Raw genomic sequence first — 27063 nt, forward strand, 5'->3', positions numbered from 1 at the left:
CAAACCGGTTGAGTGTTTTAGAGTTTAAGGATGTCTAAATTTTGTTCTTCCACATCAAGAGGAGGGGATGGTTTCAGATTTGGGTCTATTTCATTGCCTCATCAGAGACTCTGCCCGTCCTCCTTTCCTTACATAATGTATTTTATTTTGTAATATAGTCAATAAAGTGTTAGAGCTAATTTTCTGCCTTGAAAGTGCAGAGCTTGTCTGATGGGGAGTCAGCTGGGGAGCGGGAGGAGCTTTCGTGGGAGTCAATTTCGTGCAAATGCTGTGTCGCATTTCAGTCCTTTTCCTCCTGTTTATTATGTGAGAATAGTTATAGTAGCACTTAAAATGCACTGTAGCACTGTAGCACTGTCATCCCGCTGTTCATCGATTTGCTCGAGTGGGCAACAGTAACGTCTCCACTGTGAGACTTGTGACTGTTTTTGGCATATCGAATACGCCACAGGGAGCTTGCCAGGCTCTGCCATGCGGGCGCGATACTCTCGGTAGCTTGCCGGGCTCTCTGAGAGGGGCGGAGGAATCGAATCCGAGTCGGCCGCGAGCAAGGCAAACACTCTACCCGCTGTGCTATCGCTCCAGCCCATTTAAAATGCATTTTAAACATTTTGATATTTTCCCTTGTGCAGAAGTAAATTTCCCCAGAAGGATTTGGAAACGCTGTTCCCAGGAATGAGTGCGGATTTCACCAGTGAGAATTTCTCAGCCGCCTGGTACCTGATAGAGAATCATTCCAACACGAGGTCAGTGGGGACTGGGCTCCCTGGGGGTGGGGGGACACTAACAGGCTGCTGGCTCTGTGCTCAGGTATCACCACAAGTGGGGCCAGGCTTGAACCCGGGTCAGGTGTGTTACCTGCTGTGCTATCTCTTGGGCTCCCAGAGTGGTGCATTCTTTTTTGTGTGTGTGTATGTGTGGGGGGAATCATCATACCTGGTGATGCTCAGGGGTTACTCCTGGCTCTGCACTCAGGAATTACTCCTAGCAGTGCTTGGGGGACCATATGGGATACTGGGGATTGAATACGGGTCAGCCACACACAAGGCAAACACTCTACCTGCTGTTCTATTGCTCTGGCCCCAGACTGGTGATTTTTTTTTTTTCTTTTTGGGTCACACCTGGCGATGCGCAGGGGTTACTCCTGGCTCTGCACTCAGGACTTACTCCTGGCGGTGCTCGGGGAACCATATGGGATGTTGGGAATCGAACCTGGGTCGTCCTCTTGCAAGGCAAATGCCTACCTGCTGTGGTATCAGTCCAGCCCCGATTTTTAAAGCAAACGTCATACCTTTCATTTTGGTGGGTGATTCTAATTGGATGTTGCGACTCTGCTTTTTCCGTGGTTGGAACCCGTTTTCTGTGTAGGCCCATCACGGAACTCAGGAACACGTTCAGAACTGTTCTAGATTGGCTTCCTGTAATTTCCGCGTCAGTGAGAGAGGGTTGGGTGTCTGTGGTGGGGCCAACGGTCTGGTCAGCTTGTGTCCAGAAGGCAGAGGGGAGCATGTGAGGACAGTTCGCCTGGCGGCTCACATTTATGACACACTATCGATCATAGAACCGTTGGTGGAGGTGAGCGGAGAGATCGTACAGCGGGGAGGCCACTTGCCTTACACTCAGCCTACCTGGGTTTGATCTCCAGCATCCCCTGTGGTCCCCGGAGCCCTGCCCGGCCTGATCCCTGAGCACAGAGTAGGAGTAAGCCCTCGTACTACCAACTGTGGCCCTGAAACCTAATAAAGGAGGGCGGGGAACAGAAGCATTGATGGTTTTATCCATGTGGGCCCCTGAGGTTTGGAGTGACCTTTTGCACACCACTGTGAGCACCACTGGATGCTCGGTGTTCATAAGGACACGGGCACTCTCTGTCCTGCTCTGCTGCTCTCAGGGGACGCGATCGTACTGTGTGCATCTCCGAGCCTCGACCCCAGGGGCCACCGAGCGCCCGGGCTCCGAATCTCAGCGTCTTGCTTTCTTTGTTTCCGTTCAGTTTCGAACAGCTGAAGATGGCGGTCAGCAACCTGAAGAGGCAGGCCAGCAAGAAGAGCGAAGGCAGCCTGGCCTACGTGAAAGGGGGGCTCAGCACGTTCTTCGAGGCGCAGGACGCACTGTCCGGTAAGGGGACCCCTGGGCGTCTGCCGAAACCCGAGCCCGGCCCGGCCGAGTGTTTACGGGGTGCGACTGTTCGGTCTGCGCGTATAAAAGGGGGGGATCTAAAATGCGCCATAAATATTTGTTGCGGACGAGGCTGGAATCTCTTTGAAGGTGCAGCACTTAAAATATTTGTCTTGGGGGCTTTTGTGGCCCCGTCCTGCGTGTGTGAAACAGGAGACTCGCCACTCCATCGTGCCCAGTCTCCGGGCCCAATAAGAAATTAAATCCCATCCGGTCATAGTCTAGGGTTTTCAAAAAATCTGCTCAGAGCCACCAGCCTCTTGCGAGTGGGACCGCGTCCCTCGACGTGGCCGCTGTGAGCTGCGGTCGGAAGGACAGTGGCTAAAACGGCGTCTTTGTGTCCCTCTGCCCGAGTCACCATCTGCCTGGGTGGTGGGAAACTGCGTGGAGAAAAGTAGGATGGCTGTGCACACCTCAGGGAAAGTACTGGGTACACAGTACCTTTGAGGGGCCGCAGCGACGGTACAGCAGGGAGGGGGTTTGCCCTGCACTCAGTTGACCTGGGTCCAATCCCCAGCATCCCATCTGGTCCCTCAGCAGTGCCAGGAGTAACTCCTGAGCACAAAACCAGGAGTACTCCTGAGCATCGCCAGGTGTGACCCAAAAGGCAAAAGAAAGAAGATTTAAAAAAAAAAAAAGAAAGACAGGAAATGCTTATACTGAAGGTGAACTATGGGGTATCAGTTTTATGTAGCTGATAGTAGTCTGAGAAGATCACTTGTTCACATCTATTGTATGTTTTTGCCTTCTTGTCCTCTAGTTCTGTGAAGCTCTGATAAGACAATTAAAATCAACTGGTTTAGCTAATTACTGCTAGTAATTAGCTACTATTATTATTACTATTAGTATTACTAGCAGTAGTATTAGTACCACTATAGTACTAATAGTATTACTACTAGCAATAGTATTACTAATAGTATTACTACTAGTAATAGTATTACTGCTACTAATTGCTACCAGTAATTAGCTAATTTACTAATTACTATTAGTAAAGCTAATAACTTTTTAGCCCTTAGTTAAAAAGTCAGCTTCAGAAATTGTTTCCTGCCTTTACTTCATTTTTTTTTTTTGTGGAGGGGGTGAGGGGGACACACCTGGCCCTGCTCTGGGGTTACTCCTGGCTCTGCACTCAGGAATTGCTCCTGGTAATGCACAGGAGCCATATGGGATACCGGGATCAAGCCCAGGTCGGCCACGTCCATGGCAAGTGTCTTACCTGCTGTGCTGTTAATCTGGCCTCCATTTACTTCATTCTTTTATTTATTTTCTCCCCTGCCAATTCACTGATTCAGTAAAGAGGATGTATTATATTTTCCTGCCCACACAGCAGAGCCTGGCAAGCCCCCCGTGGCATTTTCATATGCCAAAACCAGTAACAATGATGGGTCTCATTCCCCTGACCCTGAAAGAGCCTCCACTGTGCCATCTTGGGAAGGACGAGTAGAGAGAGGCTTCTAAAATCTCAGGGCTAGGACGAATGGAGACGTTACTGAGACCGCTCGAGAAAATCGACGATCAACGGGATGATTGCTTGCGTTGCTTGCTTGCCTTTGATGAAGAGAAATCGAATTATTGTTTTTCCAGTACAAAATAAAACATATGGATAAGAGCTAGCCGATTCTTATGTGATAAATGAAGACATTCCTAGCTAATCCCACATACTTACATACCTTTCACTCTCATTGTGGTTCCAGAGGCCTCACCTGCAGTTCAGAAAGACTTCCTTTTTAATAATTAACCTGTCTTCTGAGCAGACAGATTTCATTCTCCGCTCCAGTGAGGTCACAGCCCCGGCCTTCCAGGTGAATCCTGTGTTTTGAAAGGCATCGTAAATGCTTCTCTAGCAGGGAGGAGAAAAATTGCGGTCTTTGATAAATCTTTTTTTAACCTGCAAGTTTTGGTGGTCTGCTGTTATTTTCTTTCTGCTTATTGAGTTCCAAGTTAGCATTACTCTGTCAGCACTTGGGGCCTATGTGAAGAGAGTTTTTAGTATGATCAAGCTGAATTATGACGTACTGATTCTCCCAGTCACTGTGCAAATCGCTTGTCAGGTGTGAATTGTCCTTCTTCCTAACTGGCTGGAACTGAACTGATTTCATTCCGCAAACTCCTCCATCAACTCTTCTCTCCGCCTTTTGGATATCTACTTGGAATCACAGTATATTTGTTCCCTCATGGTTATGCTTCTTTACCTGCTTTCTTCCTTGGCGGATTTTGAAAGTTTTATTTAGTGCTTCTGATTTATGTGTCCCATTTGTTGGACGCTTGCCATAGGGGGGCATGCTGGGAGCGTCAATAAAAGAACGATAATGCTGGTGAATGAATAATAAGCAAATGACCGTCTGGCCTATAGAAAATAAGTTTGATAGTTAATTTGAAACGCTGGCACACATCCATACCTGCTTTCCTCATTTTTGTTTGTAAATGAAATGCGTATTAAGGAAAACCTTGCATAGTAAAGAAAAATGCATATTGCAGAAATCGTTACTAAGCTGGACCTGCCTCTAGCCTCATGACAGTGAGCCTGGTGACTGCATTTACTCCGCCCTCTTGGACGCTCATACGAGCGCAGATGACAGAATTGCAGTTATGTTGAATACACAGTTGCATATTCTAGAAACCTCTCTTTACTTCTCAGATTGCTTCTTGGGGCAGTTTTATTTTAACATAGTTTTTGCTTTCCCTTTTTAAACCATCAAAACAATTTTGTTTCAGTTCTGGCACCATGGTTTGGGGGCCTGGTAGGGGGAGAACCTCACGCAACACTCAGCACCGTGCCCACCCGTGTTCCCCTCCCGCCCCTTTGGTCCCCATGTCCCCCATCACCGTCACCCCCACCCCTGCTCTGGTCAGCATCCGAATGAAGACCAGTCCTCAGTTTCTGTTGCCTTTGAACAGTTATTTCCTTACTATGTTTCTTTTTATACAGCTTTTGATCTATTAGAATTAGTGTGGATTCCTTTAGAAATATTTTCAAGGGTTCAGGCCAGGGTTGGGGAGCGGACAGTCACCCCAGCCCCCTGAAAAGAAAAAAAAGAGAGAAAGAAATATTTTCAACTGCACTCTTAAAAAATATACTTTATTTTTTTTTTCTTTTTGGTCACACCCAGCGATGCACAGGAGTTATTACTGGCTCTGCACTCAGGAATTACTCCTGGTGGTGCTCAGGGACCATATGGGATGCTGGGAATTTGAACCCGGGTCGGCCATGTGCAAGGCAAATGCCCTCCCCACTATACTATTATCGCTCTGGCCTCTGAAAATATACTTAATTTTATTCTTTTTTCTTTTTCTTTTTCTTTCTTTCTTTCTTTCTTTCTTTCTTTCTTTCTTTCTTTCTTTCTTTCTTTCTTTCTTTCTTTCTTTCTTTTTTTTTTTTGCTTTTTGGATCACACCCGGTGATGCACAGGGGTTATTCCTGGCTCTGCACTCAGGAATTTCCCCTGGCCGTGCTCAGGGGACCATATGGGATGCTGGGACTCGAACCCGGGTCGGCCGCGTGCAAGGCAAACGCCCTCCCCGCTGTGCTATCGCTCCAGCCCCCTTAATTTTATTCTTTATCATTGTCCTTGTGATGACCAGGGGTCACACACGTTTTTGAGGGGAGCAGGAGTGTCTCCTGGGGGTGCGGGGCGCCCAGTGCAGGCGGTGCCAGGGGGTCTTCTACAAGGCGCCTTCCCTCCCGCTGCCTCCTGGGGCGCCAGCATCCACTCGCCGGGGGTCGCACGGCCTAGCCGCAGCACACACGTGTGTCTGCCAGGCGTGGCACACCTGGCCGTGTGCTCCAAAGCTGTCACAGGCACCAGTGGCAGTGCCCACCCCTCTTGGCTGCAGACCCTCAAGATTTCGCATCTTCCATGGGTCTCCTGGGCAACACGGGGTGGACTTGAGTATTTTTACTCTGAGCCATAGTCTTTTTTTTTTGTCCATTTTTAAAATTTTATAGCCATAGTCTTTAACAGGGCTGAAGTGATAGCACAGCGGGGAGGGCGTTCGCCTTTCACACAGCCGACCTGGGTTCGATTCCTCTGCCCCTCTCGAAGAGCCCGGCAAGCTACTGAGAGGATCCCACCCACACGGCAGAGCCTGGCAAGCTCCCCGTGGCATATTGGATATGCCAAAAACAGTCACAACAAGTCTCTCAATGGAGACGTGACTGGTGCCCGCTCGAGCAAATCGATGAGCAACGGGATGACAGTGACAGTGACAGTCTTTAACAGAAGAATATAAGCCTCTCGCATTTATTATGCTGAAATATTTTTGTCCTCTTATTCCGTGGTTCTAATATCTTAAAAGAAATTAAAAAAAAATTTTCCTCTCTATGCTATAGAAGCCAATGCTTTTTGCTTTTTTTTTTTTTTTTTTTTTTGCTTTTTGGGTCACACCCAGCGATGCACACGGGTTACTCCTGGCTCTGCACTCAGGAATCACCCCTGGCAATGCTCAGGGGACCATATGGGATGCTGGGAATCGAACCCAGGTCAGCCGCGTGCAAGGCAAACGCCCTCCCCACTGTGCTATTCCTCCAGCCCCGCTTTTTGCTTTTGAGCCACTGTGCCACCTTTGTGCTGTCCCCAGACCATACAGGCAGGAAAATGTGCTGTGTCAGGGTTGATCCCTTCTCCTGGGCTGGCAGGACATTTCTGCAAAGCCGCCCAAGACTGCAGGCCGGCAGGCTGGCAGCTGGCAGCCCCGAGTGCAGACGGTGTGGTTTGCAGGTCTGGGAGAAATGCTTCCAAATTTTATTTGAGCTTAGTACATCTTTCTTTCCCGTGCTCTGTTCATCTTTCTGATCCTAATCTGCACTTCTGACCCCACCTCTTAATTTTTACCTGTTCTTTTTTCCAGTTTTCCTGCTCCCAGATAGATGTCTTTGTCTTTGTATTTAATTCCACCGTGTTCTCGTAGTTAGTCAAAACGTGCTCTTGGTATGTGTCAGTTGCACTGACTTTCCTTGTCCTTTTGTAGTTCTCGTCTCTCTTTTGGTTTGATCCACTTGACGCAGCATCTGATAAGCCTTTCCGAGCCGGCGGCTCACAGCGGCAGGGTCTGGCCCTGCGGTTATAAATCCCGGCCTGTGTCTGGACGGTCTCTTCGAGGCCACTTCTGCGGCTTCCTGCTGACTATTGGGAAACGTGGTCTTTTTTTTTTTTTGCTTTTTTTTTGGGGGGGGGATCACACCCAGCAGTGCTTAGAGGTTCCTCCTGGCTCTGCACTCAGGAGTTACTCCTGGCGGTGCTCGGGGGACCCCGTGGGACGGCGGGGATGGAACCCAGGTCGGAGGTGTGCAAGGCAAATGCCCTGTCTGCTGTGCTATCACTCCGGTCCTGGGAAACTCGGTCTTGAACTCATAAGAAAAGTCAAGGTACTGTTGGCAGTGACACGGGTGGGAGTTCGAGCCACCGCCCCCGGGAGAGGGGTTTGCCTGTACTACTGACACGCTTCTAGTTTCTCTGGGCCCCTGATTGCAGCAGGGTTGGTGATCGGATCCGTGTACGCAGTGCGAACTGCACGCCCACCAGGGTCAGCCTCCCTCGGGCAGTGACTCAAGGTCATCGTCTATCCGCCTCCTTTCCCCCCAAAAAAGAAAACCCAGACGATAACCTGCTGCTTTGTTTGGGGGTGGGAGGACGCCCAGCAGTTCTCGGGGCTGACTCCTGGCTCGGTGCTCAGATTAGAGAGCACTCCTGGTGGTGCTTGGGGCACTTCTGAGTTCCCGGGGATCGAGCCCTGGCTGGGCCACTGACCGTCGCTCGGGCCTCTCCCTGCCCTCCTCAGCGTCCTCTGCGTTCGTCTTGTCTCTGGACTCTCGCACGAGCGGGGTGGATCGGCGAGCTCGTCCGCTCCCACCAGGTGTCCAGCTGGTGGCTGTCGCCCGCGTGTGTGGCTGTCCCTTATGTGGGCGTCTGAAGGCTCCCGGCAGTTCTGTTCCCCCCCCCCCCCCCCGTGTGCCGTTCTTGAATCAGAGCCCAGCCAGCCGCACAGCCAGTGTGGCGGGTCCCTCGGCCCCCACAGACCTCGCCGTGCCCGTCAGAAACGGTCTCGGCCTCCTTTCCGCAAAACCCGCCTTGCCAAAGCCTCTTCCCTGTCCTGCGGCCGCCCCTCGGCCGTCCATCCGCCTGCCGTCTGGCTGGCTGTCCCCTGACCTGAGCCAGCCCCGGGCGCAGGCCTGAGGGTGCCGCTGGTCAGTGTCACGGGCGTCCTGGGCCTCCGTGCTGTCTTTGGGTCATCTTTGACCTTTGAACTCGTCCCCTATACAGTCTCCAGGGTTTTTAGCGGCCACTTCCGGTGTGCCCCCCTCCCCTGCCTCCTTTGAGGACGCTGGCTCGGAATTGTCAGGATGGCCAGAGTTGTGCAGGGCTGTTCTGGGGGGCCTGGCGCCCTGCCCCGTCCCTGGTTCCTGAGGAAGCGACGCCGGGAAGCCGTGTGGCTCAGCGGGTGGCTTTGCTCTTCCTCCCGCTGAGCCCCGGGTGCGAGTCAGGAGGCGCCCTGGGCTGATTCTGGTGTCCTGAGTGTCGATGCAGGAAGACAGTTGGGCACGTGGCACATCGGGACCCGGGTCCCCGAGCGGGAACCCTCCACCCCTGCTTGTCTTCAGTGAAACACTCGGAATTACTTTATTATTGACTGTTTTTATTTTCTATTGCACAGAGAGGGCAGGGTTGGCAGGGGACATACCCACTCACGGATTGCTTTCAACGTAGACATACGTGTGTGCTCTTTACAATATATAATGCACGTGTGACACGTATTATGCATGATACATGTAGTGTGTAATACATGTGTAACCTTCAAATACTAAGTTCCACTGTCTGTCGTGTCTTAAATATTTGTAGATCTAAAAGATGACGTCCTTGGGGCTTGTATAGCACAGCGGGGAGGGCCTTTGCCTTGCACGCAGCCGACCCGGGTTTGATTCCCAGCATCCCATCTGGTCCCCCAAGCAACACCAGGATTAATTCCTGAGCACATGAGCCAGGAGTAACCCCTGTGCATCACCGGGTGTGACCCAAAAAGCAAAAAAAAAAAAAAAAAAAAAGATGTCCTCTGTGTGTCCCTAGTTCCTGTCCTCATAGGCCCTTCTGGCCCGTGTAGGCGCCGAATGTTGCTCTGGTGTTTTTTTTCCCCCTCACCAAGGGCCGTTTGAGATTAAGGGACAAGAGGTCTGTGTGCTCAAGCCTCTGACTGGCCCATCTGGCGTTTCCCCTCTGGATCTTTTTTTTTTTTTTTTTTGCTTTATGGGTCACACCCGGCGGTGCACAGGGGTTACTCCTGGTTCTACACTCAGGAATTACTCCTGGCAGTGCTCAGGGGACCGTATGGGATGCTGGGATTCGAACCCGGGTTGGCCTCGTTCAAGTCAACCACCCTCCCCACTGTGCTATATCACTCCAGTCCCCTCCCGTCTGGATCTTTCTGGAAAAGTGTGCCAGCCCCTGGCCCGCTGAGCGCCTCTGTCCCTCTCCCTGGGCTGTCACGCGGCGTGGCCGTGCTGGTGGCGGGCGCCTGAACGTTCCCACACCCGGGCTGTTTCCTCCCCCGGCCCGGCCCCACAGGGCACACACAGGGCAGACGCGGGGACACGGGCTGCACGTCAGGAATCTGCAAACTCGACGTCCCCGTTTCAGCCGCGAGTTCCACCAAGGAACGTCATGTGGGGCTGCGGGGCCCGCGGCTGGGCAGTGCCCCGGCCGGCCGCTCCCTGAATGGGACTTTTCATGCCGCCCGGCTGTGTTGTGTGTTTGTTTCCCGGCCTCAGCCCCGTGGCCCTCGGCGGCCTCACACAGTTAAGTCTCGGCGATTAGGAACAATAACAAACCCTGTGACGGGCCCCCCCCGGCAGCTTATTGAGTTATAGGATTTGGAAATGTGTTTTCAGAGAAAATAAAAGGTCAGGCGAAGCAGACACCGGGTTATTTGGTTTAATTTTCTGGAAAATAGGATTGCCTTTATCAGATCCTGGTGTCTCTGGGCCCTCATGCTCGGCTGGCGGCCCCACCGTGGCGTGCTGTGGCCGGGCGGGCGGGCGGCAGGAAGCGGCTCCGTCAGCAGAAACGGCTGTAAACGGAGCCCGGGGGGCCCCTCACCTCCCCCTGACCTGCGCATCCCTGCTGGGGCTCCCGCCGCAGGCCAGGGGGACGGCTGATTGGGACCACAGTGGCCTCTGCGGCAGGGCTGGCGCTCAGGGGGGCCTGGACCGCCCCGCAGACTCAGCGCTGCAGAGACGCGCCTGCAGCCAGGCTGGGCCACCGTGGGCCTCTCCCAGGTTCCTCGATGACAGTATGTGCGGCCAGAGTGCGTCCTCCCCACACAGCCCTTATTGCAGTGCGTCAACTGTGACAGCGTCTGCATCAAGGGGAGCGTTTCGCAAATCTCCTTTCTTTCTTTCTTTTTTTTTTTTGGGGGGGGTAACCCGGCGATGCTCAGGGGTGACTCCTGGCTCTGCACTCAGGAATTATCCCTGGCGGTGCTCAGGGGACCCTATGGGATGCTGGGAATCGAACCCGGGTCGGCCGCATGCAAGGCAAACGCCCTCCCCGCTGTTCTATCGCTCCCGCCCCTCCTTTCTTTCAAAATAAGGACATTCTCTAACCTTCAGCAAGTTTCAGGTTCAGCTTTCATGCGGGGGAATATTTTTAAGTCTCCAGGATTCCGTCCTCAGAATCTGAAATGTTAAAGCACTCAAAAATAAAAAAAAACAACAAAGATCATGAGCCAGCCAAGACAATTAAAAATCTACTTGCTGATCCACGCTCCCCCCCACCTCCCAAGTGTATTTCTTCTTCCCCCCACCATTTATGTGCTTCTTCAAAAGAGAAGCACGTGGGGCCGGAGCGATAACACAGCGGGTAGGGCGTTTGCCTTGCACGCGGCCGACCCGGGTTTGATCCCCGGCATCCCATATGGTCCCCCAAGCACCGCCAGGAGTAATTCCTGAGTGCAAAGCCAGGAGTAACCCCTGAGCATCGCTGGGTGTGACCCAAAAAGAAAAAAAAAAAAAAAAGAGAAGCACCTTTGTTCTAGTATTCGAGACAGAGCTTCAAGCCAGAATTAGATGTTGCTTTTACGAAATGAAAAATTAAAATGAAGTATAGGAAAGGACAAGATGGGGGGGTCAGAAAGGAGACAGAAGAAGTGGGGAAATAGCATTGAGAATATGCTGGTGATCTTTGGGCATCACTAAATTTGACCTGGAATTTTTTTTTTTTTTACCACCGGCGAATTCAGGGAAGTGGATTGTCCTGTGGTGGATTGAGCACGGGCCTCTCTCTGGGAGCCCACAGATCCGCTGGGAGGGTGGGTAGAAGCAGAGGAAACCCAAGGCAGTTCTTCAGAGGCCCTTTGAGAAAATCCGAGTCCGTGAGGGACTCAGGGAATGAGCACGTGCAGAGAGGGATGTGCGGTTCCTGCACGCAGGCGCCCCGGCTGTGTTTGAATCTTTGCGGGAGCACTGAAAGAACGGAGAGTCGGAGTTTGGGCAGCTCCTACCCAGAGGAGAGAGAAGGGTTCCAGTTTGCCACTGAAGGCGGTTCCTGACTCACATCGCCTGGCGCTTCCTCGCCCCTTCCGGTGTGTCCTGAGGTCCAGGGAGCTTCAGGCGCTCACCCGGGCCTACGGGTACTTTCGGGCCAAGGGTTTTGTTCTGAGGTCAGACTCCCCGGGTTTGTGACTTCAGCTTGCTTGGCTGCGCCGAGGAAGAGAAATCACAGCAGGCAGCAGTGGCTTCTTCTGAAAACTGTGTTTAGTGAAGTCAGTCACCGTGAGCGAGACAGTTACAGAGTCGCTCATGGTTGGGTTTCAGTCGTTCAGTGTTCCAGCACCCGGCCCTCCTCCAGGGCACGTTTCCCAGCACCGAGTCCCCGGGTTCCCTCCTACCACCCCAGCCCACACCTGCCTTGGGGGCAGAGTCCTCTCTCTCTCTCTCTCTCTCTCTCTCTCTCTCTCTCTCTCTCTCCCCTCTCTCCCCTTCCCTCTCTCTATCTCCCTCCCCTTCCTCTCTCTCCCCCTCCCTCTCTCTCTATCTCTCTCCCCCTCCCTCTCTCTCTTTCCCCCTCCCTCTCTCTCTCTATCTCTCTCTCCCCCCTCCCTCTCTCTCTCTATCTCTCTCCCCCTCTGTCTCTCTCTCCCCCTTCCTCTCTATCTCTCTTCCCCCTTCCTCTATCTCCCTCTCTCTCTCCCCCTCTCTCCCCCTTCCTCTCTCTCTCCCCCCTCTCTCTATCTCTCCCCCTCCCCCTCTCTCTCCCTCCCCCCTCTCTCTATCTCTCCCCCTCCCCCCCCCCTCTCTCTCCGCCTCCCTCTCTATCTCTCTCTCTCCCTCTATCTCGGCATTGTGCTTTGCAATACAGATACTGAAAGGTTATCATGTATATCCCTTTACTTACTTTCACCACTCAGTTCTTGTCCAGAGTGATCATTTCCAACTATTGCTGTCATTCTGGTCCCTTCTCTATCCTAACTGCCCTCTGCCCCCCACAAACTTATGGCAGGTCCTGGCACCTGTTTTTTTTTGTTGTTGTTTTGCTTTTGGGGTCACACCCGGCGTTGCACAGGGGTTACTCCTGGCTCTGCACTCAGGAATTACTCCTGCTGGTGCTCAGGGGACCCTATAGGATGCTGGGAATCGAACCCGGGTCGGCCCTCCCCGCTGTGCTATCGCTCCAGCCCCTGACCCCTGCGTTTTGCTGTCCGTGGATGTTAGTCTCATACTATGTTTTTTCATATCCCACAAATGGGTGCAGACATTCTACGTCTCTCCCTCTCCATCACTGGCTGTTTTTGAAATTGAGCAATAATTAGAAACTTACACAGTATCTAACTTAGGATCATATCATGATATTTTAAATCTTATTTATTTCTTGGCAGTGTTAGGAATCAAGCTTGGGGCCTCACACACGCAAGGCAAGCTCTCTGCCGCTGAGCTGCGTCTCTGATCCCAGATTTATTCTTTTATTTTATTATACTACAAATTTGAATTCGAAATTATATTCTAACATTTTGTTTTAATTTTTCCTTAGTGCTTTACCTAAACGAGCTTGATTTGCCTCATTGAAAACCACCCCTTTTTGGAAAATAGCAGGTCTTTTTAAATATAAGGTGATAGGATTTCCCAGTAATCTAAATGGAAGCAGACAACCATAAATCAGACATAGATAAAATGCCATTGAAAATAATTTTTCTGGGGCTGGAGTGATAGCACAGTGGGTAGGGCATTTGCCTTGCACGAGGCCGACCCGGGTTCGATTCCCAGCATCCCATAGGGTCCCCTGAGCACCGCCAGGGGTAATTCCTGAGTGCAGAGCCAGGAGTGGCCCCTGTGCATTGCCAGGTGTGATTCCCCCCCCAAAAAAAAAAGCCGAAAAGAATTTTTCTATTCCACACTTGATGCGTTGGCAGATGTTATACTAGATCTTTCATGGTGACCCCAGAAAAATGAGAGAGTGAATAGAATAATAGATCATGATATTTTGCCATTTTATATCCCAACACAGAGATAAAATATTTTGCTGTTGGAAGATGTCAACTAGTGGATTTCACCGTGGCGATATTGAGAAATAAGAATGCCTTTCTTTTTGCCAAGTATCAAAGATATTGGCTACACGATGTATTGCTTTTCCTTTTTTTTTTTTTCCCTTCCTAATGAAGCTTTTTCACTGCTGCACGTTGCCGAGGGAGGGAGTGAGTGTGTGTCTTATGTCCTGTTTCGACAGTGCTCAGCTATGAATAACTGGACAAGTGTCTGTTGGTTGCTCTGCAGGGTTGGTGCGTGTTTGTGCCTCTTTCCAGCAGTGAAAATAATATAACCATGTAAAAGCTGTTTAGAAATGTCATCTGGATGTGATATATTCCCACCCATTAAAATGGCCTACATTTTAACTTGATGTTTTCTCTTTTTCTAGCCATCCATCAAAAGCTAGAAGCGGATGGAACGGAAAAAGTCGAGGGATCCATGACGCAAAAACTGGAGAATGTCCTCAACAGTAAGTTTTGTCCTGCAGCCCAAAGCTGTTTACGGCCTTCAGCGAGAGCTTCCCTCCAGCCCTCGGACCTGATGCCGCAGGACAAGGCAGTCGGTTGCATTTTAGCCTTCGTTTCTAGATCGTGATGATTTAATGGTCATCGAGGGGAACAAAAACAGTGAAAAGGAATGTTCTGTTTCTGCTTACATCTTGTTCACGAGAAATCATAATTTGAAAACAAGCCAATATACTTCTTAAGAAGTAAAAAAAAAAAATAGCTCCCATCACGAGGCCAGTACACCAGAGTGTCCCCCGACATAGAGAGGTGCTGAGGTCATCGGATGGCCAGTAACTGGAAACCTCAGGAATCATCTCCCGGAATCTACCAGGACGGATACCGAACTCTCGGTTGGTAGAAATGGCAGCTTCTTGGGTGTCCTTTATTTCTGCCAGTCCTGTTTCCCCCCCCCCCCCCCCCAAAGAACTTAAGGGAACTGCATTGCCGAAGGTGTTTCTAAATCTGAGTTATTTTGTAAAAATTGTAGGTCAAGAGAAAGGAATAAATGCCAAGTTTTAGTTCCCTTCCCCCCTCGCCTCCCCTCTTCATCCTCTTGTATCTTTTTTTCTGGCATCCCAGCGTCCAGGGACACACCCTACCGCCGGGAAGAAACTCAGGAGATGAGTCGATCCCTACTGAAATCTAAGTTCCGTCCAAGCACGTAGCTCTCGTTCACTCCCACAGGACGCTTTGACGGGGATTAGTAATGCCCAAGGAAATCTTGTGTTTAAATAAAAGTGTGGCTTGTGCCACTTCTGTGAGGGGGGATAAGAATGACTCAAACCGTTAAGTGCCTTCACGCCAGACCTGTCTGTCAGTGCAGGGCAGTGGTACTTAGTTCATTTTGTACTTCTCCTTTAACTTGGTCCCCTGAGCAGTGATAAGTCTATTCTTAACCCTATTCTTAAACATCTGCCCGGGAATTCTCTGGTGAAAAGCATTTTCTCTGAAATGAGCTTTCATTTCCTAGGAGATTTCAGTTGGTAGTAGAACTTGAGTTACTCTTAATTTTATTCCCCCTAAGTCTGTGTTTAGTGTAATTCAGTAATTTCATTTAAAGTAGTTCTCCCTCTGGTTGTTATTGCTGTTGTTATTGTTTTTTTGCCTTGCTGCTATCTTGAGGACCCGGACATCAGCTTGGTTGGAATGAGTCTATTCTGAATTCCATGTAAACGTTTGCTGAAGCTGTTTCTGTATTAGCGCAGATGGGCGTTTAAGCTCTTGAAAGGATATTTTTCCATTCGGGTATTATTTTCACAGGAGCAATTATTTCTGTTAACTTTTAAAAGGTAACTTGTAAGAACAAGCTGACATAGTAAGTAGATCATTGTATCAGTGAAAGGAAATAGATACTTCTTAAGGTTAGGGGGAAAAAATGAATATCCATTTCATGTGTTAGGCTTAGCCTGGTGTATTAACACAATTTTTTTCCCACCCAGTTAAGGAGTAGTTTTGAAATTCTTCCCTTGGGATTTGTGGTATGAAGATTGTGAGGAAAATTATTTTACTTCTATCCCTTTATAACCGCAAACGTTTTCTCAAAAAGTTCATGTTAACTTTCTCTTTCGAGACTTTGCTCCTTTTGGGTAAAGTCTGCGATTCTCCTTTAGGAAGTTTCTGATGTAAAAAATCTTCTGGGTTTTTCTTTTTTGCTGCTTCTTTGGAGGAACCTCTTCCTTCTCGAGAAGTCTCTAGAAGCTGGATCTCGGCGTGTGCCGGCCCTGGCTATGGCTTTGCCAGCTGTGGCTGCCGTGAGCATCACCGAGTTGGGTCCTGCTTGCCACAGAGCCAGGGAGGAGTTGGGAGGGACTGGGCACCGGCGCTGGGTACGTGTCCTCTGTCCCCACGGGACACCGGGTCACGGCGATTTGGCACCTTCAAAAGCTTGAGGACGAGGAGCTAGGAAAGAAGTGAGAGAAACATTATGGAAACTGGAAGGAATAAATCATATAGATGTACTTTAGTTTGCTTAGATTAATGGTGTGTGTGTGTGTGTGTGTGGTGTGTGTGTGTGTGGTGTGTGTGTGTGGTGTGTGTGTGTGGTGTGTGTGGTGTATGTGTGTGTGTGGTGTGTGTGTGTGTGGTGTGTGTGTGGTGTGTGTGGTGTATGTGTGTGTGGTGTGTGTGTGTGTGTGTGGTGTGGTGTGTATGTGTGTGTGGTGTGTGTGTGGTGTGTGTGTGTGGTGTGTGTGTGTGTGTGTGGTGTGGTGTGTGTGTGTGGTGTGGTGTGTGTGTGTGTGTGTGTGTGTGTACTGGGCCATATCTGGCGGTGCTCACGGTGTACCCTGGCCCCGTGTTCAGAGAGCCTCCTGGTGTGTTGAGGGCCCGTATGGGGTGCTGGACACTGGACCAGGGCTGGCCACAAGCAGGGAAACACCCGCCCACCCACGCACTATCTCTGGCTGCCTGGATTATAAATGAGAATACCCACAGGTGAGTTCTGGCGTCAGCGGGGGGACGGGAACAGCGAGGGGGCAGAAGCGCAGTTTGGGGCACGAGCAGAGGGAGGAGCGGGGGGGGGGTGTTCCCCTGATTTACGCCCGAGCTTTGGGACCGGGGAGCATCTCCCGCGCCTCTCCCTGCTGCCGCGTCCGGGAGCTGGAGCAGGGGCTAAATCACGGCCGTCCAATGGGAACAGGAAGCACGTGTTGAACCTGGCCTGCCCGACGCGGGGGGAGCACTGGATTCAGAGCGTGCGTGTTCTCTGTGGGGGAGAAGCCGCCGCTGAGAGTGAAGGTCAGTGGTCAGTGCCGGCAGCCACGGCAGTGCGTGTGGAGGAAGTCATGTGGCCACGAGCCTGGAGTCAGGGGCCGGTGCTGAGTGGGCCGTGGGGCCTCCCTGGCCGAGAGAGGTGGGGGCTGGGCAGCGGGACGGGGTCTTGCCCCCAGGGGGCCGTGGACGTCCAGCCAGGCTTACACGCTTCTCGCGCGCAGGGAGGCGACGTCCGTGTAGGAAGAACTGCCCGCAGAGAAGTGCTCCAGCAGCAGGCGGGGCGTCCGGCCCCCCCGCCCGACTCAGGCTCAGCCCCCAGCCCCCACCCGCTCCCCCCGAGCCCCTCCAGGAGTCAGCCCTGAGCTCAGAGCCAGGAATAAGCTGGGAGCGCCCCTGGGTGTCACCCCCCAAACACAAAACATACAGAACCGTCCGGTACCCTAATGTGTGGTCCTTAACCCCCGTTCAGTCGCCCGTTGCTGGGATAAACTCTTGTGGGGTCTGTGTGTGTGTGTGTGTGCGTGTGTGTACGTGTGTGTGTGTGTGTGTGTGTGTAGATTATAGGTGTGTATGTGTATGTATGTGTATGGGTGTGTGTGTGTCTGTCTGCCTTTTGTGTAGCTGTGTGTATGTATGTGTATGGGTGTGTATATATAGGTGTGTGTGTGTGTCTTTCTGTGTAGCTGTGTGTGTATGTGTATGGGTGTGTGTATGGGTGTGTGTGGGGAGGTGTATGGGTGTGTGTAGACGTGTGTGTTTATGTATGTGTATGGGTGTGTATATACAGGTGTGTGTGTGTCTTTCTGTGTAGCTGTGTGTGTATGTGTATGGGTGTGTGTGTATGGGTGTGTGTATGGATGTGTGTGTGTGGGGGGTGTATGGGTGTGTGTGGGGGTGTATGGGTGTGTTTGGGGGTGTATGGGTGTGTGTAGACGTGTGTGTGTGTGTGTGTGTGTGTGTGTGTGTGTATGTGTCCCCACTGATGGGAAGCAGAGGCACTGGGTAAGCATCGCCGGTGTCCGGCGCCCGCCTGCCCTGGCTGTGAGAGGGACAGTGTCCCCAGCCCTGTGACGACACGCCTGTCTCCCAGACGCCTCCAGTGCCTGAGCCGAGAGGAATCTCGCCCCCACCGCAGCGCCGGCAGCCCAGGGGCAGGGCTGTGTGGGGCGGGCAGGGCCGCACGTAGCGCTCCGGCCTGTCTCGCCTCACCCCTCCCGCTGCCCAGGCAGAGGGCGGTGGGCAGGCCCAGCAGGGGTCACCGTGGCCCCTCTGCAGCTCAGCGGGGGGCAGCTTGCCGTCTGTCCTCTCACGGGGCTTGACCAGCCTCTCCCCGTTCCTCTGCTCCACCCCTGCCCAAGCCCAGCGGGGGGTGTCCGCTGCGGCCCTTTCCAGGGCACCCTCCAGCTGCAACCCGGGCGCCCTCTTGCCCCGGGACCGTGGAGCACACTCGTGTCCTGTGTGGTAGCAGCCACAGTCCCTCCGCCCGGCCGCTGTGAGGGGGTGGGTGTGGGGGGGTCACTGTGGGGGGACTGAGGGCGTGGGGGGGTCACTGTGGGGGGACTGAGGGTGTGGGTGTGGGGGGGTCACTGTGGAGGGACTGAGGGCGTGGGGGGTCACTGTGGGGGGACTGAGGGCGTGGGGGGTCACTGTGGGGGGACTGAGGGCGTGGGGGGTCACTGTGGGGGGACTGAGGGCGTGGGTGTGGGGGGGTCACTGTGGGGGGACTGAGGGCGAGGGTGTGGGGGGTCACTGTGGGGGAACTGAGGGCGTGGGGGGTCACTGTGGGGGGACTGAGGGCGAGGGTGTGGGGGGTCACTGTGGGGGAACTGAGGGCGTGGGGGGTCACTGTGGGGGGACTGAGGGCGTGGGTGTGGGGGTCACTGTGGGGGGGGACTGAGGGTGTGGGGGGTCACCGTGGGGGGGGCTCTAAGTGATGTCATGGGTAGTGTGTGTGGGGGGGTTGGGACCTGGGGGCCCCCCGAGAGTGGCAGGGTGCAGTGAGGGTGTGGCTGGCTTTGGTGTGTGGAGACGTGACTTCTCCGCCGTGCCTGTGAGGTTTCGCTTTCTTGTCTAAGAACGACACGACGTGTGGGCTCTGAACTGCCGGCCCCGACCTTGGCTTCCCAGCGCTCTCTCATGCGCCTTAGCTGCGGATAGAAGCTTCCAGTAAGAAGAGTTGGAGCCCCTCCCCCGCACCTTAACATGAAGGCTCGGGTGTGCACAGCAGAAAGGAAGGCGGAAATACTGTACAACTGAAGCCTCATGACCCGTGCCCGTCCCTGAGCGCAGGTCACTCTGCCTCCGCCCCCGTTTCCCTACAAATGCGCTGTGTTCTAGTTAGATGGCTAAGAATTGGGGTCTGGGAATTTTTCTTGATTAAGTCTTTATATTTTATTTGCCAAGAATAAAATTTTTGGCAAATTTTACCTGTATTTTTATTTTCCAGAGGCGTTGTTCACTGGTGTTTTTGTGTTATTACCTTTACGCCACACCCTCTGCTCCACGTTCTCAGTTAACTAGGAGAAAACTCTTGCTTTAAATGATTTAGATTTTTTGCCCCCAGATTCTTCATTTTTCAGAAAAGAAAACATGCCTGGACTTTACTCCCAAAGATCACACAGACATAATTAAGCTTAAAAAAAAAAAAAATCTCCAGTCCCCGTTTCACACCCGAAGGCCCTGTCCGTGCAGTTTATCTTTGAAAGATGCCGAGCAAATGCCCGTGATTTCTCGGGGGCCAACCCTTCGCCCCTCGCCCCCACTGCAGCTATTCTTCTGCTCCGCCCGCCACACGGCTGATGGCGGGAAGGTAATATATATTTTTTTCTCTTTGTGGAGTCGAAATTTAGAATTCTTCGTTAAACAGCCGGTGGTGGAAACGGCTCTCCTGACCAAACAAAGTTTTTCTTTCAGGCCTTTAAAATTTCACCCGATTTCAAACATTATTTAGATAAAACAGTTACGTTACAAAGATGACTTTGAGCAGGAGAAGGCCACCCAGGGAGGGAGCGGGAACCAGCGCGCTGCCCAGGCAGCCTGAGGTCATTTTTTCATCTTTGCTTAAAGTATAGTCACTAGACCAGATAATGTCGAAACGTTTTATGAGCAGCCATCAAACAGCTGAAAACAGTTTATCCTTTCTCTCTCCGCTCCTCCTGGCTAATTAAAAATAAAATTCACAAGTTGAAAAATGTTAGCTATTTTTGTGCGCTGTAAATTTTGCTTTAGATAAAGCCCCTCTTTCTTTAGAGCCGTTCATATAGTGGGAGGTCTTTTTGGCTTGAAAAAAAAAAGATGTGTAGAAAGAGAGATATCCTTAGTGCGTGTGTCATTTGTAAGCTTATTTAAGAACTATTCATTCCATGGTTGTACGTGAGAATTTGTCATTTAAAATTGCTCCTGGGATGGTGTCTGCTAGGGGGAGATAATTTTGCTGAGAAATCTGATTTTGAGGGCACAATTTTTCTGAAAAAGCGTTTTCCCCATTTTGTTAATCCCCACTGAGCCATGGAGGGTTGTTACCTCTGGCTACCCTGTAAACATGTGTATCAACCTGTACACATGTGTATTAACCTATCGTATGAATTGAGGAAATCACCCAAGAGCCCATCACTACTTACAAATATCTAATAGTCACTCAAACACATGTGGGTTCATGTGAAAGAATTCGGGGGCGTTGCTTGGTTCCAAACGTCTGAAAAGACTTGTTGGGCAAAATGAATATATTGTAGCAAACCGCGCCTTGATTAAACTTTAAAACAATTGTGAGGATTTATGGCCCCCTGCAATAGCTGTCTAGGGTTTTGTTTCAATTTCCCAGTTACACATCTTCTGATTTAAATTGTTTCTGGGTTTTGTTTGTTTGTTTTATTTATTTATTTATTTTTTTAGTCTGAGTTGCTTTTCCTTCTTTTTAAATAGGAGCGAGTACTACCGCCGACACGTTATTTCAAGAAGTTTTAGGTCGAAAGGACAAAGCAGATTCCACTAGAAATGCACTTAATGTGCTTCAGCGATTCAAGTTTCTGTTCAACCTTCCTCTAAATATTGAAAGGAATATTCAAAAGGTAGAGTCCGTATTTATATACCTACGGTTAGAGATGTCATAAATTTTAAAGAGTTGTTAAGATGTTTTGTGTCTCAACCAAATGTCTTCATTTCACTTCACTGGCGGTTTCCCCGATGTTTCTTTATTTTACAGGGTGATTATGATGTGGTTATTAATGACTATGAAAAGGCCAAGTCCCTGTTTGGGAAGACGGAGGTGCACGTTTTCAAGAAATGTAAGATTTGTTTATTCCTTTTAGATATTCCACTTTCCTTTTACAGGAAGAATGTGGAAAGTGTTCGGCAAGGAATGTTACATGCGCTAGTTTTTGTTTATATGCTGCTCTTTTAAAAATGTGAAACTGCAAAAAAAAAAAAAGAGAGAAAGAAAGGAAGAAAGAAAGAAAGAAAGAAAGAAAGAAAGAAAGAAAGAAAGAAAGAAAGAAAGAAAGAAAGAAAGAAAGAAGGAAAGAAAGAAAAGAAAGAAGGAAAGAAAGAAAGAGAGAGAAAGAAAAAGAAAGAAAGAAAGAAAGGAAGAAAGAAGGAAAGAAAGAAGGAAAGAAAGAAAGAGAGAGAAAGAAAAAGAAAGAAAGAAAGAAAGAAAGAAAGAAAGAAAGAAAGAAAGAAAGAAAGAAAGAAAGAAAGAAAGAAAGAAAGAAAGAAAGAATAACATTCTAGCTTACCTTTACAAAGATGGAGTGAGAATGAGCGGCTGTGACAATAGGGGATGTTAATTTTGGACCTTCTCTGCCTCTTGTTAAATAGGATGCTGTTTTTAAAAATAACCAATTTGGGTTTTTTCCCCCTCTCTGTTTTGGCTGGGAAGAGTCAATTACAGATACTTTATAAGGATGGAAATCTACGTTTCAGTCTCTCCTGTTCAGCGTAACTAGACTGCTTAGAAGTCTGACCCTAAGGAAACTAAACAAACCAGTTTTGAAATTGCCCTATCAGAGAAAGGCTTCTGAAGTGCCTGGAGGTGAAGGACCCCCTAACCAGGAGATCCACCCGCCTGGGGGTCTTTGTCCCCGTCGCCCTGCAGCTCGTGCCGAAAGCTGCACTTTGCACTGTGAAATGCACAGAACTCGGGGGCGCATTCGCACCCCGGCAGAGTGGCGTCATCCCCCAGAGTTCCCCGGGGCCTCCCCCAGTCCCGGGACCCCCACCCACTTCGTTTGTGCCGCTCTCTTGATCTGACGCTTCCCTCCCCTTCCCTCTCCTGTAGACTATGCCGAGGTGGAAACCCGGATTGATGCCCTGCGGGAGCTGCTCCTGGACAAATTGCTGGAGACGCCGTCCACCTTGCACGACCAGAAGCATTATATACGGTAATCCCGCCTCCCAGAAGCGTTATATACGGTAATCCCGCCTCCCAGAAGCGTTATATACGGTAACCCCGCCTCCCAGAAGCATTATATACGGTAACCGCGTCTCCCAGAGGCGTTATATACGGTAACCACGCCTCCCAGAAGCATTATATACGGTAACCACGCCTCCCAGAAGCATTATATATGGTAACCCCGCCTCCCAGGAGTGTTATATATGGTAACCCCGTCTCCCAGAGGCGTTATATACGGTAATCCCACCTCCCAGAAGCATTATATATGGTAACCCCGCCTCCCAGAAGCATTATATATGGTAATCCCGCCTCCCAGAAGTGTTATATACGGTAATCCCGCCTCCCAGAAGCGTTATATACGGTAATCTCGCCTCCCAAAAACCATTATATGGTAATCCCGCCTCCCAGACTCATTATATATGGTAATCCCGCCTCCCAGAAGCGTTATATATGGTAATCCCGCCTCCCAGAAGCATTATATATGGTAATTCCGCCTCCCAGAAGCATTATATACGGTAACCCTGCCTCCCAGAAGCATTATATACGGTAATCCCGCCACCCAGAAACCATTATATATGGTAATCCCACTGCCCAGAAGCGTTTTATACAGTAATCCCACTGACCAGAAGCATCATATACGGTAATCCCACCACGCAGAAGCATTATATATGGTAACCCCGCCTCCCAGAAGCATTATATATGGTAATCCCACCACGCAGAAGCATTATATATGGTAACCCCGCCTCCCAGACGCATTATATACAGTAATCCTGCCTCCCAAAAGCTTTATATACGGTAATCCTGCCACCCAGAAGCCATTATATATGGTAACCCACCGGGCACGTGACAGGAGCACAAAGGGGCATGACCTTCTGGATGGCAGTAAATGGGGGGCGCCCACACTCTCTGGAAGGCCCACAGCGTCCTGCGTGCGTGCCAGGTGTGAGTGTGGGTGACGCGCCCCACGGCCCCCCACGGCCCCACCCAGCTTAGAGCTCAGCGCTGCTGCTCGGGACGCGCAGGGCAGGGGAGCCGGCGCTTCAGCAAGGCCTTTGCCTCGTAAAGAGAAGATGCAGAGTGTTGCCGGTGTTGTGTGTGAGTGTGAATGTGTGAGGCCGTGAATGTGTGTGTGAATGTGAGTGTATGTATGAGTGTGTATGTGTGTGTGAGTCTATGTGAATGTGTGTGAGTTGTGTGTGTGAGTGTGAATGTGTGAATATGTGTGAGTGTGAGTATGAGTGTGTGTGTGAGTGTGTGTGAATGTGTGTGAGTGTATGAGTGTGTGTGAGTGTATGAGTGTGAGTGTGTGAGTGTATGAGTGTGAGTGTGAGTGTGAGTATGAGTGTGTGTGAGTGTATGAGTGTGAGTGTGTGTGAATGTGTGTGAGTGTATGAGTGTGAGTGTGTGAATGTGTGTGAGTATGAGTGTGTTTGAGTGTATGAGTGTGAGTGTGAGTGTGTGTGAGTGTGAATGTGTGTGAGTGTATGAGTGTGAGTGTGTGAGTGTGAGTTTGTGTGTGAGTGTGTGTGTGTGAGTGTGTGTGTGAGTGTGTGAGTGTGAGTGTGTGAGTGTGTATGTGTTGTGGTGTGCAGGAACTGAACACAAGCCAGTGCTCTGTCGCCGCTGAGCTGCATCCCAGGCGGAAGGAATTCCGGTGCAGGAGCAATTCCTGGAAACTGTCGGCCTGGGACAGGTCGGACTCTTCCTCAGTCCCCCCGTCTCTCAGTGACGTGGCGCTGCCAGCGTCTCTGTCTCTGGGGGTGGCTGGAATCAGCCGGTACGTGTCTACGGGACGGACATGCCAGCCGGCATGTAATGAGTGGTCAGTGAGTCACGCGTGTAGCGTTCATGTCAGCTTTTGAGGTAACGCGTCGAGGCGATAAACTTCCCGTCTGACGTGAAGGTGCCATGTTAGGGGCGGGGGGAGCTCAGGGGGCTGGAGAGCCGCTGCCACCCTCCCGGGCTGGCCTCTGCCGCACGGGCCTCCGTCTCCTGCCACAGATCAAGGGCCAAGCCACAGGCAGGGTCTGGCCTCAGGACTGTCGCTGGGGCACAGGAGCGTGGGGGACAGGCGCCGTGCCACGGCCAGCACGCACCTGCAGAAGGCCGGGGGGAGCAGAGGGTGTGGGTGGCCACGGCCGAGGAGGGGCCTGTGTTCCTGGGCTGTGCTGTTGGGCTGTGCTCTCAGACAGTGCTCCTCAGACAGTGCTCCTCAGACAGTGCTCCTCAGACAGTGCTCCTTGGCTGTGCTCCTGGGCTGTGCTCCTGGGCGTGTGCCGTGAGCCAGGCTCCGTGGTGCGTCTCGGCCTCTCACCTCTGTTCTGATGCTTGTGCCCACCCGTCTGGCAGGGGACGACGCTGGCCCGGACAGGAGCACCAGGCTGGACACACAGCCCGGCAGCCCTGACTGTCCTTCTTGCCACTTCCCTAGGAAATGACGTGCCGGGCTACAGAGCCGGACATCCATCATGGGAAGGACGCAGGAGCCGGTCACCCGGCCGCCCGAGTCATGCCGAGCCCCACGCAATGGCAGGCCGGGCACGGCCGGAGCACTGTGCCTTTTTCTGTCCCCCTGAGTCACCTCGCTAATCGTGCTTAGTGATGATTCACCTTTTAGTGAATTTATTCTACTAAGTTTGCTTATAGTAGCAGGCAAACATTCTCGAGTGCGCGCCCTCTTCGTGCTGTGAGTCACCGTCTCTCAGGGAGGAACAGAGGTTGCCGAGGTGGCAGCTGGCTGGCTGTCATTCCAGGGGTGGGAGGGGTGGGCTGGAGAGAACTCGGGGGCCTGAGCACTTGCTTTACACCGGGAGGCCCAGAGTCCAGCCCCAGACACGGCCTGTCCCCGCCACGTGAGCAGGAAAGGAACAAGCGAGCTTGTGGTTTGCAGTCACTGTATCACTGTCGTCCTGTTGTTCATCGATTTGCTCGAGCAGGCACCAGTAACGTCTCCATGGTGAGACTTGTTGTCACTGTTTTTGGCATATCGAATACGCCACGGGGAGCTTGCCAGGCTCTGCCATGTGGGCGGGATGCTCTCGGGAGCTTGCCGGGCTCTCTGAGAGGGGCAGAAGAATCGAACCCGGGTCGGCCACGTGCAAGGCAAACGCCCTGCCCGCTGTGCTGTGGCCCCAGCCCGTGGTTTGCAATATTGATGCTGAAAGGTTATCAAGACTATCCCTTACCTACTTTCAGCCCTCGGCTGTTGCCCAGCGTGACCATCCCGGCTATTATTGTCATAGCGTCTCTTCTCCATCTCACCTGCCCTCGCCCCACACACACCTGTGGTTGGCTCCAACCATTGGCCAGTCCTCCTGACCCCTGTTTACCCTGCCCCTGGATATTATTCTTCCATATATATACATGTATATGTATATTCTCCCACTATATGTTATATATAATATACCACAAATGAATGCAGTCATTCTATGTCTGTCCCTCTCCTTCTGACTCATTTTACTCAGCATGATACTCTCCATGTCCATCCATTTATAGGCAGATTACATGACTTCACTTTTCCTGACAGCTGCATAGTATTCCACGGTGTAGATGTGCCATAGTTGTTTTTTTTTTAATCCGTTCATCTATTCTTGGGCACTCACTGGGAGTGTATGATTATGTTTACTGCCGAATTGGAAGGTTGTTTAAGTCTAGTTGACGGGGAGAAATTATCTCAGAAGAGTTGGTCCCCAGCACAAACCAAGGCTAACCTCCGGGTGCGCTTGCTCATTCTTAGGGTGCCGTGTCTGAGCACACGTGTGGTCGTGCAGGTGTGTGCGTGTCTGAGTGAGGTGTGCCGGGTTAAGAGGCACTGATAGGAAAGTGACCATTTTACTCCACAAAAAAAATATTTCTGGATGGAAGGAGTTTCTCTTCCTAGTTTTAATGAAAATAATGTGAATTTGTGTATTTAAGTTTAGAATTCTTAAGTAAAGATTCCTGTTTGTATGCCCTCGAGGAGGGGAAAAAAAAAAAGAAAAGAAACAAACCAGCAAGCAAGGCGGCTCTCGGTGTTTCCCCTCCTCTCGGGGCTTGGGGCCGGCAGGCGAGCGACTCTGTCATCCTGAAACAAGTTTTCCATCGTGCATGGAGAACAGGAACGTGACAGCAAGAGTCACATCTCTTGGGCTCAGTCCCCGCTGCTGGAGCAGTCAGGGAATACGGGAAGCACCAGGGGCTGATAACAGCCTTCACAGCCCCAGACCCGTCGGCACCCTGGAGTGGGGGGGCCCCCCTGTGGGAAATCACCTGTCCGCTGTTTGGAGTTTCCGCCGCTCTTGGATCCCCCGAAAAGCTTTCTTTTCTCGTTCCTTTTTCCGTCTGGGGACGCGTCGCTTGAGTAAGAAGCAGAGTGACATGGGTATCTTTCCGGGCTGGTGAGAAGTCCTTCCTGTTGACTTGTTGAAATTTCTGTCAGAAAGTAGCTATCAGCCCCTAATTTTCAAGTGGAAAAACTGAGCGTAGGCTCATCGAAATGGACCCCCTCTGCCTTTTCCCTCCTTAAAAACAAAAGCCTTGTGAAAAAGCCACCTTTGTGTAGGCAGCCTTGAAACAGATGCCAGTCTCACCTATCGGACCCGAAGATCTTTGATGTTCCGTTTCTAAGCAGCACCCTGGAAGGACAGAAGAAGTCGGTTGCATTCCATGGAAACACTGAGATTTCTGAGAGAACAGATTGATCTTTTAATGGAAGAAAAGCCCTTTGGATGGACTGTTTATGAAAATGATAGAGGGTTGATTATCACAAGGACACCGTCCACCACCTACTCAGG

The 27063-nt window shown here is 51.2% G+C and overlaps 1 protein-coding gene across 1 annotated transcript in view; it reads left to right on the forward strand.

Annotated features, from left to right (window-relative positions):
- Window positions 1-27063, forward strand: part of EXOC2 (exocyst complex component 2) — a 165773-nt gene that overhangs the window by 45170 nt on the left and 93540 nt on the right. Inside the window, exons 5-10 of the mRNA XM_055126695.1 lie at window positions 633-746; window positions 1994-2118; window positions 14076-14156; window positions 20827-20972; window positions 21107-21188; window positions 22178-22280. Of these exons, the coding sequence (XP_054982670.1) occupies window positions 633-746; window positions 1994-2118; window positions 14076-14156; window positions 20827-20972; window positions 21107-21188; window positions 22178-22280 (651 nt within the window). The remainder of the gene's footprint in view (window positions 1-632; window positions 747-1993; window positions 2119-14075; window positions 14157-20826; window positions 20973-21106; window positions 21189-22177; window positions 22281-27063) is intronic.

This window comes from Sorex araneus, chromosome 2, assembly GCF_027595985.1.
Source record: "Sorex araneus isolate mSorAra2 chromosome 2, mSorAra2.pri, whole genome shotgun sequence".
Lineage (NCBI taxonomy): Eukaryota > Metazoa > Chordata > Mammalia > Eulipotyphla > Soricidae > Sorex > Sorex araneus.